Source organism: Paroedura picta, chromosome 9 (assembly GCF_049243985.1).
Source record: "Paroedura picta isolate Pp20150507F chromosome 9, Ppicta_v3.0, whole genome shotgun sequence".
In the NCBI taxonomy this organism is placed as follows: Eukaryota; Metazoa; Chordata; class Lepidosauria; order Squamata; family Gekkonidae; genus Paroedura; species Paroedura picta.
The window spans coordinates 70,222,123-70,240,260 of NC_135377.1; the positions used below are offsets into that span (position 1 = coordinate 70,222,123).

Below are 18,138 nucleotides of genomic sequence, written 5' to 3' on the forward strand. Positions count from 1 at the left end.
GCCACCGGTTTTTCCTCTGTGAGCTCGTTTTCTATTTTTAATAACGCGATTAATAATGCTAACAAGGCCTCTGCCATGCCAAAAAGCTGGTTTATTGCTTCAGAAACAGCTGTTTCATAGCTCGCTCAACCTGGCTTCACCGGCCACCTCACGGAGGATTTATTGGTGACTTGTCTTTAAACATTTCCCTGATAGCAAGAAGGTCTCCTTGTTAATCATACTCTGGTCTACAAAAGCTGTGTGCTTTTAATTTTTTTTACACTCAAGGGAGACATAAGGAAAAGTGCTTTTTCTTTCAATGCCACACATAGGGTCCCTACCAGATGTTCACATTTTATCCTCACAGAATTTTTTTTTCTAAGTCCCATTTTTATTCAAAAATGTCAATATCATTTAACAGTCAATGTAATGCTGTTACAGGATTCAATAAACAGTTAACAAGACGCAGACATTTTTTCTGCAGGAAAGTATTATAACAATGAACCTTTTAGCAGTTAAATTAGTATTCCCTTAAAAAAAAGAAGAAAACCCAACATCTGTTGAACAGTTTCTAATTTCTAAAGGCCTTTGGAGTGAAAACTGAAAAAGTTATGTGGCTAAATTTGGAATTATGAATTTCTTCCCAGTGGCTGATCCTTGAGGCCAGGCTTGCCACAACCTGTCTAGAGATGCAGCCAAGTCAATTCAACATGCATTTCCATTTTTAAAAAACCTAACATTAAGAAAACAGCACCGTTAGAAATTAAATGGATGTCTCCCCCCCCCACACACACACTGCTACTAAAGTTCATTCCCCTACTGCTTTTTAATTTCAGAGATTCAGGTGGTAGCCGGAAATCTTCTGCTCTTACACCTGTTCTTTAGTTTACCTGGAGAAAATGTCTCCCCTTCTTGAACCCCACCCTCCTCAGGCTCCACCCCACCCAAATCTCCACATATTTCTAAAACCAGAGCTGGTAACCCTATTCCCCAATGGTAAGGCTCAGGGAACCTGTGGTTGAACAGTACTTCCTGAATAATGATTTTCCCCACTGAAAGAGAATGGCTGGGAAGCTCCACCTTCAGATATCCAGGCCTTTTCTTTGTGCCATCAAGTCACAGCCAATTCAGGGCAACCCCATGGGTTTCCAAGGTGAGAGGCATTAGGCACTGAACAAATAAGACCCTTTGGAGTAAGGAGACAGGGCAAAAGAAGTTTCAGATAGTTCCTGGGAGCTAGTCCCTTCCCTGAACAATTTGATGGTTCTGGCAGGTAGGGGTAATGGTCCTCTTGTGCTCCAATCACTGCCCATTTAGCTTAAGTCTGTTGGACTGGCCTAGAGCAAGGGTAATCAACCTGTGTTCCTCCAGATGTTCATGGACTACAATTCCCATGAGCCCCTGCCAGAAAACACTGGCAGGGGGCTCATGGGAATTGTAGTCCATGAACATCTGGAGGTACACAGGTTGACTACCCCTGGCTTAGAGGAAATGGAGGAGAAAGGAGTTTTCCATCCTGCAGTCCAAGACAAGGTGGAAAGTAACCTGAACTTGACCAAGAAATTAATCCAATAACTTTCCATATCAAGCAGCTGTCTGTCTGGTTCCTGTGTACACCATTCTGCACAGTGCCAGATATGTGCCAAGCATGTGGAGGTATCTCCTCGAAGACTGCCTCCCATTATGGGGTTCGGTGTGTGTGTGTGTGTGTGTGTGTGAGAGAGAGAGAGAGAGAGAGAGAGAGAGAGAGAGAGATCAGATTCAGATTCAGATTCAGATTCAGATTCGTTTCTAGTCAAGATAAAAATATAATAAATTTTGTTTACTCCATTATAATTAAGACATAGTTTCAAGTGATTTTAATCCAATAACCACTTGTAAACAGAAGGAAAGAGAATAACTCTGAAAACCTTTAAACAGATTAAGAAAGAAATTTCTTTCTAAAACAACTAACTGAAAATTATCTGGCTGCAGTGCTGTACTAAAATAAATTTGAACTAACTGAAAAAAGACTTATTAGAGAATAAGACCTGATTAGTGAATAATATTGAATGAAAAGTAATAAAATGTTTAAAAATATTTTATATTTATTTGATGTAGTTTAATTGCTATTGCACAGAATTTTACAGACCTTAGTGAGTTGGGGGTTAATCCCAGAGAGAAATCTCCTCAGCCAGGCTGCTTTCACATTCAGAGAGAGAGAGAGAGAGAGAAAGATCCTGGAAAGGCTCCCAGAAAAGTGCCCCCCTCCTCCACCTACTGCTATCCACAGTCCTGGCAAACCTACCCCCAAGGCACCCAGTATGTTTCCTGACTGAGTGAGCATGTGAACCCAAGTCTGTCTCGTCTGATGGGATAGAGGAGGGAGCTGGACTAGATGGCCTCTATGGGCTCTTCCAGCTCGGATTCTCTGCTTCTAAAATCATCTCTGTCTCCATTCCTGTGCCTTTGGTCGAGGCTCTGATGGACCATCAAGTGCAGGCCTCACTGCTAGAAACTGAGGGGAAATCTGCCCTCCAAGGATCTGACCTACCCCAACATAAATTCGTTGGGGGCTATTGGAGTATAAAATATTTCATTGACTGTTTATTTGATTTTATATCTGTATTGATTGCTGTTACCCACCCTAAGAAGGGGTGTGTGTGTTATAAAAATATTTTTTTCTTTCTTTATTATTTCTGTTTGGACAATCCAATTTCTGATGCTTGTGCTGCAGAGTATAACCTTATAACAAAGCGGGGTTACCAGGGCTGATTCTGCACATACTTTGTTTATTCCTGCTGAATTCAGATCAATTTGAACTCGGGTCTTCCTCTATCCCCCCCCCCCATTGAAACAGAAAGTGTTCTGCATGTGATTGGGGAAGCTCAGTACGGGGAGGGAAGGCAAGCACAGCAGGAGGCTCTTTCTTTTCTTGAACTGGGCAGAGGGAGGATTGGAGACAGCAGGAGAGGGGGGGAAATCCAAGAGGAGAGTCTCTGCTGAGAGAAGTTAGGGCTTCTGGAGCACAGTCACAAGCCTTACAACTGGGAACCAGGAAGACTTTGAACTGACTGGCCAATCAGAGAAGACTCCTTTGCTCCCAGGCACCGAGCAGTAAGTTAATTCACAAAAAGAAGCCATCTACACATTTAGTCATGGCGGTCTTTCAAATATCAAGGCTTATAGCCACTCCAGGATATCACGGGGGAAAGGTAGGGTCACTCTGGATCAATTATGCATATTGCAGAGAGAAAATTTAAAGCACCGAAAATCAAAGTGGAAATCGAATTCAGTGTAGACTGCAGGGATTCTTTCGAACTGGGAGTGGGTAAAAGGCCCCGTGCAGACTACACCCTGGTGTGTCCCCCCCGGCCACCGGCAGGAGATGAGAGGATTTCAGTGGGACAATGCCCTAGAGTCTGCCCCTGCCAAAGCATCCATTTTCTCCAGGGGGAACAGATCTCTGTAGTCTGGAGATGAGCTGTAATTTGGGACGATCCCCAGATCCCACCTGGAGGCTGGAGTCTAAACAAAGCGAAGCGCTTCACGTGAAGCATGCCTACAGCTACAAACACATGCAAGCTCTTATTCCCCTCTCCTGCTCATGCACTGTTTACCTGAGCTATTATTATAATGCCCACCATGGTGGTCTCTTAGGCACAGGCCGTTAGAGAAAGGACAGTTACATTAACATGAGGCATTGGGGGGTACCCTTCTTGTCAGTGTCTCCTGCGGTGATTAAACACAGGACTATTTTTCCTACATTAATGAAGCCCAAGGATATTTGTTTTGGTTTCTTCACTCTCACCTCATTAGGCACAAGGGAAGTTAGCTTATACAGCAGGTTGGTTTTGCGCGAGGTTCTGTTTACTCTTCATAAATTAACATGCTAATTCGCCGTAATAAAATGCATGGTTTACAGAAAGAGATCCAACACCGTCATCCATTATGCTCCTTAATGCCGCCACTTCAGACTGTGCGGCTAACGGCTCTGTTTACAAAGGAGATGAAGGGAGCACTTAAGGACCACGAGTCACATCCTAGGCGAGCCTGGCTTGAAGGCGCTGGCTGAAAAGGGTCAAAAGGAAACAGATATTCCCATTTTGAATCAGACCAGAGCTCTCGAGCCATACGCTTGAAGGCCTACACCAGGGGTAGTCAAACTGCGGCCCTCCAGATGTCCATGGACTACAATTCCCAGGAGCCCCCTGCCAGCGAATGCTGGCAGGGGGCTCCTGGGAATTGTAGTCCATGGACATCTGGAGGGCCGCAGTTTGACTACCCCTGGCCTACACACAGTGGAAGCCTCTCAAGTCAATGCAGGGTCTGCCTAAAGCAGATACCACAGCAGTATATAGGAGAGATACCGGATAGGCAGATAATTTTGTGGTTACCCTGAAAGGGTAACATTGGCATGGGAGTACAGTGTGAGATCTGACCACCCCCAAACGGTTCCCAAACACAGGTGTGACTACGTATAAGGCCCGGCTTGTCAAAAACTTTGACTCCAACATCAGCTGGGTCAGCCATTCTGGATTATGCACGAGGCAAACTCCTGAGCAGGTCGCTTGGATTGTGTCTGTCAAAATTGATCTTAGACAACGTGACAAGCAGCTTGGGGGCCCTGCAGTACTAAAGAGCCAAGTAAGGCTTTGGTGGTAACTTTAAGTAACCTATAAAAAAAGTAAATCTTCTAAATTACCAGAGAAGAGGCCAGGATTTCGCATGGCTAAATTCAGGTAATTCAACCAACCAACCAACCAACCAACCAACCAACCAATCAATCAATCAATCAATCAATCAATCAATCAATCAATCAACCAACCAACCAACCAACCAACCAATCAATCAATCATTTAAAGGTTTAAACTATTTTAACCAACTATTTTAATGATCACTCAGAGCCATTTGGACAAAGTATATTGAGTTAAACACACCAAAAGTGAAGGTGTGATCTCTTATTGAGGTTCTATGGAACCACAAGAAACTTGTGACACCATATTTGAGGATGCATCATTGAAGTTCCATTGAACCATTGACTATTGTGAACGGAAAAAAAGATTCATTTTGGGTCGAAACCTTTCCCTTTTGAACTCTACAATTATTTTCTGATTCTTTTGGGAATTCTTCTACAAGCAATACATTCCCTTTTTGAAAAACAAAAATGCAAGACAGTTTTTGTCTGTAAAGAATTTTTCATGGTAAGTATATCTGCTAGTTTTGCCCCATTGCACTACAGTCCAGTCAAACATTACTGTATATCAGGGGTAGTCAACCTGTGGTCCTCCAGATGTTCGTGGACTACAATTCCCATGAGCCCCTGCCAGCACGAACATCTGGAGGACCACAGGTTGACTACTCCTGCTGTATATGACCATAGTTCTTTGCAAGCCCCAAACACATAAGAATGAACTATATTTCAATAGAGCTGAAAACAGTACATCATTGCAGAACACTGTAGGTATATTTGTGTACAGTATATTTCTGTTTGTCATTTCTGGGTGATATCACTTCTGGTGATGTGCGATTTTTGTGAGCGTGGCAGGCTGACCTCACTTCCAGGGTTTCTGGAAGCCTGAAGAATGTTTCAGGAGTTTCTCAATGGTAAAAAGGTTGAGAGAGGCTGCTCTAAGCCTTCACCGTAACTATGTAGGACGTGGACACGAGAAATGCGGTTTTGATGACACAACAGTAAAACATTCATCAACTCCACACGGCCTGCAAAACGGAGCTCCTCCACCAGGACTTTGCTTAAGTCTGACCAGCCCAACAACATCTGCTGGTCCCCCCCCCGCAAACACCCCCTCCATGACCTGAAGCAGCCTGACCCCGCCGGGGGCTTGTCTAAGTTATCGTTCTATTTGAAGCCACTTTTAGATTGTTGATATGTTATTGATGACTGTGTCATTTGTTTAGACTGTTCTATGTATCACTCCTGCAAGGTTTTATGTGAACCACACTGAGCCATATGGGAGGGCAGTATAAAAATCAAATGAATGAATGAATGAATGAATGAATGAATGAAACTATCCATTAAAAAAAAACCCACCCATTACTGGGACAAATGTCATCTGTTCCAATGCCATGCAGGCCCATATATAATAATCATATCTATTTAAAAGGCAGAACGTGGGGCTTGTGTCACGTATCTGATGAAGTTTTAATATGCATGTGCAAACAACCCCAGTGTACAATCAGCAGAACTATATGAATACGTCAACCTGATGGGGAAATAAGCTCTTAGGGAAGGCCATTCTCAAGCGTTGGAGGTTTAGCCTTCCCCCGCCCCTTTTTCCATTATCAAGCTATAATCAATTTAATACTGTGTGATCCAATCTCCCTTCCACATGTGTTCATTTCTTTCTTACTCAGAAAAAGATTTATAGGTTAAAAAAAAAACCCCAAAGGAAACCTATTTTCTCCCCCTCTTTCATTACTGAACAAGCAAAACCCCAAAGTCAGGGTAGGCTGATAGATGAAAAGTTTGCACATGTACTGGTTTGGATGGAGAACACTTTGAAATCCATGGATTCTACAGTCAACGTTTTATTAAAAATTTCCTTGTAAAGCTCACTGGGTCTTTATTACGCGCAGGCAATAACGGGGAAATTTTCCTGTGGCTAAATTTACGCCTTCCCTTTCCCGTACATGCAGACCAAAGACTCAGCAATCTAGTGGACAACTCACACACTGGATGATTGCAACATGGCTATGTTCAAGGAGCATGAGAGCAGCATTTTGATTAGAATGCCTTTCCCTTTGCTTAGTAGCTGATAATTGACTTCTGGAAACTTATGTGCTATTTAACTCAAAAAGCTTATGAATTCTCACCGAATCAGCTTTGCGCATTTGCACATCATAAAGGATCCCCTTAATGTACTTAAGTTAATTACAGATCAAGGCCAAGGGCTCCCAGGAACGGCAACTGGTCCAAAATGCAGCTACCCAAGTCCTGAAAAGCAGGGGTAGTCAACCTATGGTCCTCCAGATGTTCATGGACTACAATTCCCATGAGCCCCTGCTAGCGGTTGAACATCTGGAGGACCATAGGTTGACTACCCCTGCTGAAAAGGACTCATTATGTAGCACATAAAACACTGGTGCTTACTCAGTTGCATTGGCTCCAGATTGGTGAGCGAATCAGGTTCGAGGTGCTGTTCTTAACCTTTAAAACCCTTAATGCAGGGGTAGTCAAACTGCGGCCCTCCAGATGTCCATGGACTACAATTCCCAGGAGCCCCCTGCCAGCATTCGCTGGCAGGGGGCTCCTGGGAATTGTAGTCCATGGACATCTGGAGGGCCGCAGTTTGACTACCCCTGCCTTAATGGTATGGGACCAGCATTCCTGCAGGACCACCTTTTCCCTCCTTATCCCCCAAGAGCACTAAGATCATCACAACAACATCTGCTCAGGGTCCCCAGCTTGAAAGTGGTGAAGATGGCTTTGAACAAGACAGGGCCTTTTCAGCCCTGGCCCCAGCCTGCTGGAATGAGCTCCCAGGAGAGGCCAGGACCCTGAAGGACCTAAATCAGATCTGCAGGGCTTGCAAGATGGAGTTGTTCCATCAGGTTTATGGTTGAGGCCAAAAATAACATCCCCTATAGGAGGTGTCCTCACTGCTTGGGGAGGAAGGAGAGGAGATGGAAGACCTGCTCCTGCTAAACCTCCCTCATCTGGGACTTAGTTGAGGGCAGCACTGGCAGAACTTGGAATGTTTTAATGTTTTAACTTTGTTGTGTTTTTAAGACTGTAACCCACCCTGAGCACTGGAAGGGCAGGACGTAAATAAAATGTATCATTATTATTATTATTTGACAATAACAACAAAAAGTCCTGCAAAATCCCATAGCTTTTAATCAACTATTTAAACTGAATATTTTGAGATCTGTAGTTACTATACTGCCACTGAAATGATTTTACCTACCGAAATTTTGAAAATATTTTTGCTGCAACGGGAAGCTCAGGAGTCCCATGTGGCTAATTAAATCCAGTAAACTGTAGCAGATATTATACAGAATATTGAAAATGTGTACAGTGTAAACCCTTTCTCATACTTTATATCCACTATGACAGGGGAGATTATTATTCATGTGGGCGGTCCATGTACAGAAGTGGTGGGAATGGCATTATACATACATTCCATAAAAATAAATGAGGGTATATGTTCTGTGTACCACATCAAAGCATGTGTTAAGAGTTATGTTCCATTTTTCCAGCATTATTGACTATAAGCACCAGCTGGCACTTGTTGGTAACCTGTAAAAGGCTTTAAAATTGCTCAAAATAGAACATATGGATCATCTAATCCCATAAAGTATTGGTAATACTTTTGTGAATTCATTTCCTGGTACCTTTGCCCCTCTATGACGTCATTGCAGCTAAGCCAATCATTGTTAGAGAGGCCCTGATAACTTGTAAAGCTCTCAGGTTACAGCAAAGCTATTCCAGCAATGAAATGTTCAAAATCCTATGGCCAAGAAACTGGAGGTCATAGAATCATAGAATTAAAGAATCATAGAGTTGGAAGGGACTTACAGGGTCATCTAGTCCAACCTCCTGCAGAATGCAGGAAATTCACAACTATCCACTCACAGGGCCATTTCGCACGGCTTCAAAGTAGCAGGATGGTTGCAAATTGGAAACGCTACAAATTTGCCATAACCCACGACGTCGTACACAATCTGCAACAGTCCTGCAACCGACCCGCAAAAAGCGCTTCGTTGTAGCGCTTCTAGGGGAATCCAGAAAAGTGGATTCACCCTCCGGATAGCGATACACTCCTGCAACCAATCTGCAACAGTAGCGCCACAGACTTGTGCGTTACCATTGTTGCGGTTTCTTCAAAGTCCCTCCTCCCGAGCCTTTCCTCCTAACTTCCGGCGAACTGTCCGCCATCTTTTTTCTCCGAGCGAGCGGGGATCTACGAGGCAACGAGACAGCGACTGGCTTTCAAGCAAGATCACTTTCTGAAATTCTGCCCGGACACCACAATAGTTTTCCAAAAGCACAGTGGCACACACCGTCACGTTCCAAACATTTGCCCATAGCTTAAAACCCCGTCTACCTTAGGCCAGTACTAGCGGAGTCAACGTACGGGGATCATTTTTAAAAACTTTCCTCTGAGCGTGCCAACGAACGTTCGCCGCTCGCAGTCTCCTGTTTAGATTACTGGGGTTCAATAGATATGATTCGAGGTGATTTCATGAGGGGCGGTTTATGTGTAGTGGGTCTTTGTGTGGTTCCGGGTGCGTGGTTGTGCTTGGGTGCGGACAACCCCTTCCATCGGCGGCTAGACCTCCGGCAAGCGGAGTCGCCGTCCGCCGTTCATTTTAAAAAAACTTTCAGCTGAGCGTGCCAACGAACGTTCGCCGCTCGCATTCTCCAGTTTAGCTTAGAGGGGTTCAATAGAAATGATTCCAGCATGAGGGGCGGTTTATGTGTAGTGGGTCTTTGTGTGGTTCCGGGTGCGTGGTTGTGCTTGGGTGCGGACAACCCCTTCCATCGGCGGCTAGACCTCCGGCAAGCGGAGTCGCCGTCCGCCGTTCATTTTAAAAAACTGTCCGCTGAGCGTGACAACGAACGTTCGCCAGTTACATGTCATTGATTTATGCTTTGGTTGGTGAATATTATTGGGGAACTGTCGCGTACCACTGCAATTGCTCTCGGTTTTACACCGGCATGCGTTTTTGTAATGGCGGACATCTCACTAAAATGGCTCCCGCTGCATGTTCAAACTGCTCTTCCCGCGTGTGGACGAATCAGCGCATGCGAGAAGTCAAACAAAAGGCGCTAATCTGGCCATTAGGAGCAGATCCTGTTCCCGCACGAGGAGTTTTGAACGTGACATGTGACCTAATGTGGCCAATGTGCGTGTCCCCTACTGCCCTCCACCAATCAGGAGCCGGCTAGTCCCTTTGTCTTTGTGTGCGGGAAGGTATATGATCCGTTGCACCCTGCACCTCGCACCTCCATTTTGCTCAGCTACTAGCGAAAGCACCATGGAATCCTCTTCTCAAGCCTCGTCCGTCCCTGCAACCGGCCGTGGCCCAACTTGGAGGGACGCGGAGATCAGGGACCTGATCGCGATTTTCTCGGAGGAGAAAATCCAGGACGCCTTCCAGTCCTCTCACAGGAATAGGGAGGTCTTCGAGCAAGTGGCCATAAAGATGCGTGCCCTGGGCCACAACAGGACCGGCCTTGAATGCCGGTCGAAGACCAAAACGATGCGGGCGGAGTACATGAGAGCCGTGAACCATAACAAGGGTTCCGGCAACGAAAAGGTGACCTGCCCCTACTTCGAGGAGCAGCGCCAGCTGTACGGAGACGGGGAAGGAGCCGGCAGGCCGAAGCGCGTCGGGAGGAGCCTTAAGGTGGTTCGGAAGCCGGCTGCCCCGGTCGAGGAACCACCCGCTGAGGATGATCCCGGCGAGGGCACCTCGTCCAGCTTTCGGCCTCCACCCCCCGTCCAGCAACGACCAGCGGAATTGGTCACGGTGGACCTGATGGCCATCGCTCCTGGGGAGCCGGAGGAGGTTCCTGAGCAAACGCCCCTTGCCTCCGGTAAGTAATTTTCTTTTTATTTTATATTTTATTGTTTTTATATTGAGCAAATGTGTGTTCTGACGTTTGGGGATCGTTTTCTCGTGTGTTCGTTGCTACGCATAATATGATAGGATGTTTGTGGATTGCTTTGGGTGGCTTTTTAAAACGGTTGTGTTTAACCAACAACCCAAACAGTTTTGCAGCATGCCTCAGCCATAGGCCTTCTGCAGCGCTCTAGCCACTACTTTGGGACCTTGATGTGTGGTTCAGGTTGTGTGCTTGCTCCTTTTTCACTATTGTATGCCTTGTGTTCGTTGCAACGCATGCTATGCTTGGATGTTTGTGGATTGCTTTGGGTGGCTTTTTAAAACGGTTGTGTTTAAACAACAACCCAAACAGTTTTGCTGCATGCCTCAGCCATAGGCCTTCTGCAGTGCTCTAGCCACTTCTTTGGGAGCTTGCTGTGTGGTTCAGGTTGTATGCTTGCTCCTTTTTCACTATTTTCTGCTCTTGTCCACAGAGACACAGATGCCTGGGACGGTGGTCCTAGAGTCCCCTGCAGCAGTAGCAGAGGACAGTGATTCTGGGGCGTCCACAAATGTTGGTAAGTATCAGTTGCAATAAGGGGGGGGGGGTTTAACTGCTTTGTGCTTTTCTGTTTGTGCAGGGCAGCAGCACTGCCAAGAGACAGAAGATAGTCCCTCAACGTTGCTGCTTTAGGGTTTGAAGCTTGCTTTGCCACACTTTGGTCCTAAATCATGTTCTTTTTTCCCTTTTTTCAGATTTCATACCCGGGACACAGGAGGAGGAGGAGCGTGGGGTGGCTGGACCTCCTGCCCTGCGCAGGCGGATACAGATACAAGATGGTGAGCGTGCATGAACTGTTCCTTTCGAGCCATGGCTGCAGGACAATGTCTGTGTGCAATAACTGTGTGCTTCCTTTTCATTTTTGTGCTCCCCTGGCATTGTTCTGAGTCTTGGTTTAACAATATGTAACCAAGAAAGGCCACCATGTGCACCAGGGTGGGTTTTGACTGTCTCGTTGTTACTAACAGTTCTTTTTCTCTTTTTTTGCCAACAGAGGTCCTTTCTGAAGACGACGAGCCAGCTGGCTCACCACCCAGGGGCGCTCTCCCGGCTGAGGAGAGGCTGGCCAGGGAACGCGGCAGGCTGCGGCGCGTCTCCGTCCTGACTAGTGTGGGAGAAAGGATCCTGGAGCACTGCCAGGAGGAGTCCAGGCGTGCAGCTGCTGCAGACCAGGCGATGCTCTCCCTCGTGGCCCAGGAGGGCAAAAAATTCCGTGCCATCCTTAGAGATTCGAACAACTCACTACGCGAAAGCGTGGAGGAAGTTCGAATGATAAGGAGGCTGATGGAGAGGGCGGTCGCGGTTATGGAGGCGGCCCCCCCTCCTCAGATTACAGTGAACGTCCCCCCCCCAACCCACACCCCCCCCACCACCTCCAGCACCCACCCCACCCCCCCCACCACCTCCAGCACCCACCCCACCCACCCCCTCTCAGAATGCCGCGACCCAAACGAGAAGGAGGACTGTTCTCGGGAAGAGAGTCGTTAAACCCGCGGACAAGTTCTCCCCCTCCTAGTTTGGGCCATTTTGTCTGTTTATCTGTGTTTGCTGTTGTCTGTTCAATAAAGTTTATGTTTTTGACTCTGTCTCTGTGTACCCTCTCTAGTGATTGTGCCTATTCTGGCACCGTTGTGTGGGTTGGAGGTTGGAGGGTGTTTTAAAGGTTAAAGGTGTTTTAGGAGTTTGGGGTGAAAGGTGTGCGAGTGTAAGGAGTCACACTGGAGTCTTTTTCAGGAAATTTACAACAACATTTTATTTTCAGAAACAGTTCAACAGGGGAAAAAAACAAGGGAATGTAACTTGGACCCCCCCACCACCACCCCCACCCTCCAAGAAAGCCAACTTTTTTTTAACAAATTCAAATATTTAACAGGGATAGAAAAATGGGCTAAGTAACTGGGAACCCCCCCAACACCCCCACCCCAAAACACAAAAAGAAAACAAAACTTAGGTCCCACCGCTCCCCTCCCCAGCCCCTTCCAGCTCCCTCACTCTCCTGCACAACCGTCCCATGGTCCCCCGCACTTTGCGGCGGAAGAGGTCTTCGTCCTCCTTCTTCTTAACTGTGTGGGGAGGGAGAAAAAGTACACATTAGTGCCAGACATATTTTCCAATTTTTTTAGTTTACATGCATACACTTTTTGGTGGCCGTAGCCACAGTGTGAGAAGAGTTGGGCAGTGGGGAACATAACCTACGTTCTTCCGCCTCCCTCTGCTGCCTTTGCTGCTCTAACTCCCCTTTCAGGTCTGCCACTTCAGCCTCTAAGGCAGCCACCCTGGCCTCCATGGCACGCAGCCTTGCCTCCATAGTTTCTGCTATAGAAATCAAACAAAGAATTTAATAGCACTTAAAATGGAGGCATCACAGCAGGCTCCCATATTGCTCCATGGGGGAACACACACATGGGTCTCCCGCACAGACATAAAACTCTCACCTGCAGCCTGTCCCGAGGTGGAAGGTCCCTCTTCCTCCCCCTCCTCAAGCTCAGGTGCTTTTGCCATCTTGGATGGTGATTGTGTGGCTGGGCAAAGAAAAAGAGAAATCATAATTAAAAGCACACAAACCAGAGATGAAACACAGCTGGTAGACACACCACAGTTAGAGTCAAGGCGCATAACCAAAGTGGTTCTACACAGTACTGGCGGGCTAAGTCAGAGGGGGTTGACAGCATCTAAGTACTTTCTCGAATTTCATTGGGGACAGTAGGGGAAAGAGGCAGCTAGTCATGCCATGCATGTTTAAGGGCAAAACACAACGAGGGCAGCACTTACCCATATGCCTCCTCATTTCCAGGGGGGGCTTCCCAGCCTTCTCCCATATTTTCACCATCTGGTCGTGGAAGACCGTCCTCCCGCTTGGCTGCGGGAACCCCCCCCACTGCTCCAGACTGTTGAGGAAGTCCAGCTTCACTCGCTTAAATTTTGTCCGGACCTGCTCCCAGGTCCGGACATAGCCCCTCTCCCTCAGCTTTGATGCCAACACCAGGTAAGCACCCTTGGTGTGGCAGTGGGTGCTGGCCATAAGGCGGCCAACACTTTTCGATTGGAGCACCAGCTCCAGAAGTGCCTCAGCCTCGGCGCGCTGCCAGAAGGAGCCCTTCCGTGGCTTCGGCATCTTCGGAATGACGGTTAGGGAATGAACGTGCGTTGCTCCGATCGACCACCCCTATTTTAAATGTATCAAAGCTGCCCACCAATAAAATTATTCCTTGGAACATAAGTGGATTGATCCTCCGGTTTGACAGGGGTCGCCAATACTTCCTGGCTACCCGCCTCCCCGAACTTTCCCCGTTCAGCGCTTCCGTATTGTGTGTGTCAATTTCAGTGGGGAGTTAGCATTTAGGGCTGTCAAAGTGCTTTTCGACCAGAGAATCCCCGTTTTTTTGCAGGCAAAGTACACAAACCGCACAAGACAAGGTTAAACAAAGAACACCAAACTTTATTCAACAACAGAGTGGGAAAAACAATTAAACACGCCTCCTGTTTCTGTAGATGTGGGTGGCTATGGCGTCCCGAACCTTGCACCCCTCAGCATAGATCCTTTTTCTCCTTGCTTCAGGGATGTCTTGAGTGTCCTCAAGGACCACAGGATCAGGTTCATCCACAGGGAAGGGGATGTTATGTCCCTTGTCCTCGCATATGTTGTGCAAAATGACACACGCGATGATCAGCGGAGTCACATTGTCTATATGCACATGGAGTCGGGACATCAGGCAACGGAACCGGGACTTCAGACGTCCAAAGGCACGCTCCACTACATTCCTTGCCCGGGAGTGACTGAGGTTGTAGTGGCTCTGCACGTCTGTCCTTGGCCGCTTGTAGGGAGTCATGAGCCAGCGTCGTAATGGGTAGGCTCCGTCACCGAGCACCAACGCCGGCACACGCACGCCCTCAATGGTGGCGGTGGGGTTTCCTGGAACAAAGACCCCTTCGTCCATGGCTTTCCTGAGGTTGGATTCCCTGAAAACAAGGGCATCATGCCTCCTGCCACTCCACCCCACCTCGGCATCGATAAACCGGCCGGAGAAGTCCACAGTTCCTTGCAGGAGAACAGAACAAAAGTCCTTCCTGTTACCGTACTCCTTTATGCTTCCCCCGGGGGCACGGATAGGGATGTGGCTTCCATCGACGGCCGCAGAACAATGCGGGAATCCAAGCCTGGCAAACCCGTCCATACTCTGAAATAAGGGAAATAAAAGAATATAAGCCATGGCATGTCAGCGTGGGGTGTATCGCGTCTTCGTTGCTGACCTGTCAAACAAGAAAAAAATTTTAAAGGGCAAAGGGGATCGAATGACACTCACCGCTCCAAGCCGGTCTCCGAGGCACACGACTTTGCTGAACAATTCCGCCTCCATGGCGAGGCAGAACTCCTTAAGGATATCGCCAACCGTAGTGACTCCGAGTCCGAATTGCTGGGCTACTGTCCGGAAGTACTGAGGGGTTGCCAAGTACCACAATGCGACCGCCACCCTTTTTTCCACTGGCACGGGGCGCCGCATGCCAGTGACTTGCCTCTCCATGCGTCCACGTAGAGCCTCCACGAGTTCAAAAAATGTCCCCCTAGACATTCTAAAGTTGGCAATCCAGTGGTCATCATCCCAGCGAGCCCACACAAAATTTTCCCACCAGTCAGAGGATCTTTCGTCCGCCCAGAACCGGGGGGGGAACCGGACCTCTGCCAGAGCTTGCCAGTGCCTCTTTGCCGCCATGGTTGCCCGTTGAGAACGTCTTGTGCTGCTGGTCATCGCTCTGGCAATACGTTCTCGGTATTCCTCTGAAGCAGCCCTCCTATGCTGCACAGTGGTGCGGATACGCTGGACCAACGCAATCATCCGAGCCAACAATTGAACAATAATCCTCTCCATTTCAACGTTAACCTGTGCTGCGGGCAGTAGGCTACGCAAACAAAGAGAGGCCGACCGCGTGTCTGCCCAGGTGCATATAAGCAGGTAACCTGTGGGCGTGTACTGTGGGCGGGGATTAACCTTTCAAACATATCAATGCATCAACCTCTGGTTCATAGAAAACAATAGAAAACACGTTCCAAGGGCGCCAATGATTTGACGATAACGCGTTGCTACGGGTTTCCCAAGGTTTTTAAAAAAAAAAGGGGACCCCGACAAGTCCGGCTTTAGGGTCGAGGTCAAAGGTGTGCCCGCAGTTTGATTGACGGGCACGGGAGGCCAGAAGCGCTAAAAAGGGACCTCCTTTGTAGCGAAAAGACGGAGAACCGGAAGCCTGTGGGTTACGAAAGTGACGAGAAGTGAAAGTGCTAAATTCCGCAAAAACCGCAGCTGTGCGTTACGGGCACAGCTAGTTACATTTCGCTAGTTGAAGTAGCGATTTCGCTAACAGCAACCAAATAGCAACTTTGAGCTCTGTGCGAAATGGCCCACAGTGATCCAATTCCATGTCCAGATGATGCCTCCCCCCAAAAAAACAGAATACCTGGTCAATCTGGTCTGGAGGAAATTCATCCTCTGACCCCAAAGTGGCGATCAGCATTTCCTTGGGCATGCAAGAAAGGGCCAAAAAAACACAGGTTTGCTAAGTATTACAGAACTAGCTTCAAAGCCCATTTGTAAGAAGGGACTTTGAAAGAGCCCCCCGGCCACTTCCCCGCGGCCCGCAGAGTACACCCAGCACCTCACAGAGATGTGCTTTACTTGGCACATCCGGATTGGCCCACTAACTTGGACACCACTTGGACAGGGGTGGTGTCCGGGCACGGACAGGGCCACCTACATGGCCCTTTTCCCTTTATATATAAGACTTATGGTTAAGATTGTAGTGTTCCCCAAAATGAATTCTGCTCCACAACCATTTTTCCATGTACAGCCATGTCCACTGCTTCACCCTCTAGATTTAATGGGAAAAGTTCAAGAAGGTCTCTTGAAAAATACACAACACATTGAGTTTGTAAAAGAGTTGGAATATACTGAAAGGAAATCGTGGAATGGGACTGAGTGCAAAACTTTGATCATAAAACCGGGAAGAATGTTAATGAACTGTACATTGGAAGAGAGACTGTGGGATTGCCTCACTCGTGAGTAATTTTGAAAGCCGAAACAGGATTCTGGCAAGAAACGACCGGGATGATGAGAACGCTGGATGTCTTTTTTGATAAAGGGAACTTTGTGTTCTTGCAAGGGGGATCGTTTGACAGGGGACAAGGTATGGAGCTTTTCTCTTCAGACATATGATAATTTGTAAGGAACCTGCAAATCCTGCAGCAAATGTGTCCAGCCATCAAACTTAACTGTGTTTGACTGTGCTGCTCAGACATGAGCTAAGCAGAGGGTCTGTTTGGTTCAGCACCAAGTGACTAAAACACCTGCCGAGTGGGTTCACACAGTGTTTTTGCAGAGCTGCACACACACACAAATCCTGGCGATCCAAATAGACTGGCCACCGTTGACGCTTCTAAGGGCAACTTCAATGAACACGTCAAGCACAGCAAGGATTTAGGGTTCGTTTCTAGGAGTTGCAACTGATTTCACTGTCATTTAAACCACTGTAAGCCAAGTGGAGTCCTGGAGCGGGAACTTCATTTGATTGTCATTGGCCTGTGTGAGAACAGGCAGGCATGAAAAGTTGATTGCCCCGTACTGAAGGGCACCACCGAACAAAATCAGCGGCCAACTAGGATTGCCAGTGTTGGCTTCGGAAGTACCTGGAGATTCGAGGGGTGGGATTATTTATAGTATGGCATGTGTACTGTAGCCAGGAGATCTGAGGAATGTGATTTGCCATTTCCTGCTTCAGCATCATGGCATCTCATGTTCCTTGAGGGAACTACTACCCAAATTCTTGGAGGTCTCCCACCCAAATACTAGTCAGGGCTGACCCTGCTTAGCTTCCAAGATCTGATAGGATCGAGCTTGCCTGGGCTATCCAGGTTGGGGGGGGGGGGTTGGAGTCTGAGGAGGTCAGGATTTGTGGAGTGGAGAGACTGAGGGCCATTTCGCACGGCTTCAAAATAGCACAATGGTTGCTAATTGAAAACGCTACTAATTTGCCTTAACGCACGACGTCGCAGACAATCTGCAACACTCCTGAAACCAATCAGCAAAAAGCGCTTCGTTGTAGCGCTTTTAGGGGAATCCAGAAAAGTGGATTCATCCTCCGGATAGCGATACACTCCTGCAACCAATCTGCAACACTAGCGCTAAAGACCTGTGTGTTACCATTGTTGCGGGTTCTTCAAAGTCCCTCCGCCTGAGCCTGTCCTCCAAACTTCCGGCGAAGCGATCGCCATTTTTTTTTCTCCGAGCGAGCGGGGATAAACGCACCAGCGAGCCTCTTTCTGTTTAGAGGCTTCCCTGGCTTCAGTCCTTCACCTTTAGTCACTAAGCACAAACCACATAAAAGCCCGTTTGCTGAAATAAAGTCCCTTTATTTTTTACACATTAATTCAGCCGAAAATCGGGCCCGTGAGAGGGGGGGGGGATTTTTTTTTTATCACTCGAGGCAGCGTGCCAACGATCATACAATCAAACGACAGCTCACATTAGGCAGCTGGATGGGTCTCTCCGTTGCAACGA

At 47.5% G+C, this 18,138-nt stretch overlaps 1 protein-coding gene across 1 annotated transcript; it reads left to right on the forward strand.

Moving 5' to 3' along the window:
- The first annotated feature begins 9,960 nt into the window (after window positions 1–9,960).
- LOC143844164 (uncharacterized) lies at window positions 9,961–12,177 on the forward strand. Its single transcript, XM_077351161.1, has 4 exons — window positions 9,961–10,522; window positions 11,025–11,108; window positions 11,287–11,370; window positions 11,586–12,177. Exons 1-4 carry the CDS (start codon window positions 9,961–9,963, stop codon window positions 12,077–12,079), a joined length of 1,224 nt encoding a protein of 407 aa, XP_077207276.1. The 3' UTR covers window positions 12,080–12,177.
- Window positions 12,178–18,138: the final 5,961 nt, after the last annotated feature.

Excerpts from the sequence above, each read along its gene's own strand:
- LOC143844164 (XM_077351161.1), top strand. The coding sequence starts at position 9,961 with ATGGAATCCTCTTCTCAAGCCTCGTCCGTCCCTGCAACCGGCCGTGGC. Across the intron at positions 10,523-11,024 it reads GCAAACGCCCCTTGCCTCCG|AGACACAGATGCCTGGGACG; the intron begins GTAAGTAATTTT and ends TCTTGTCCACAG. Across the intron at positions 11,371-11,585 it reads GCGGATACAGATACAAGATG|AGGTCCTTTCTGAAGACGAC; the intron begins GTGAGCGTGCAT and ends TTTTGCCAACAG.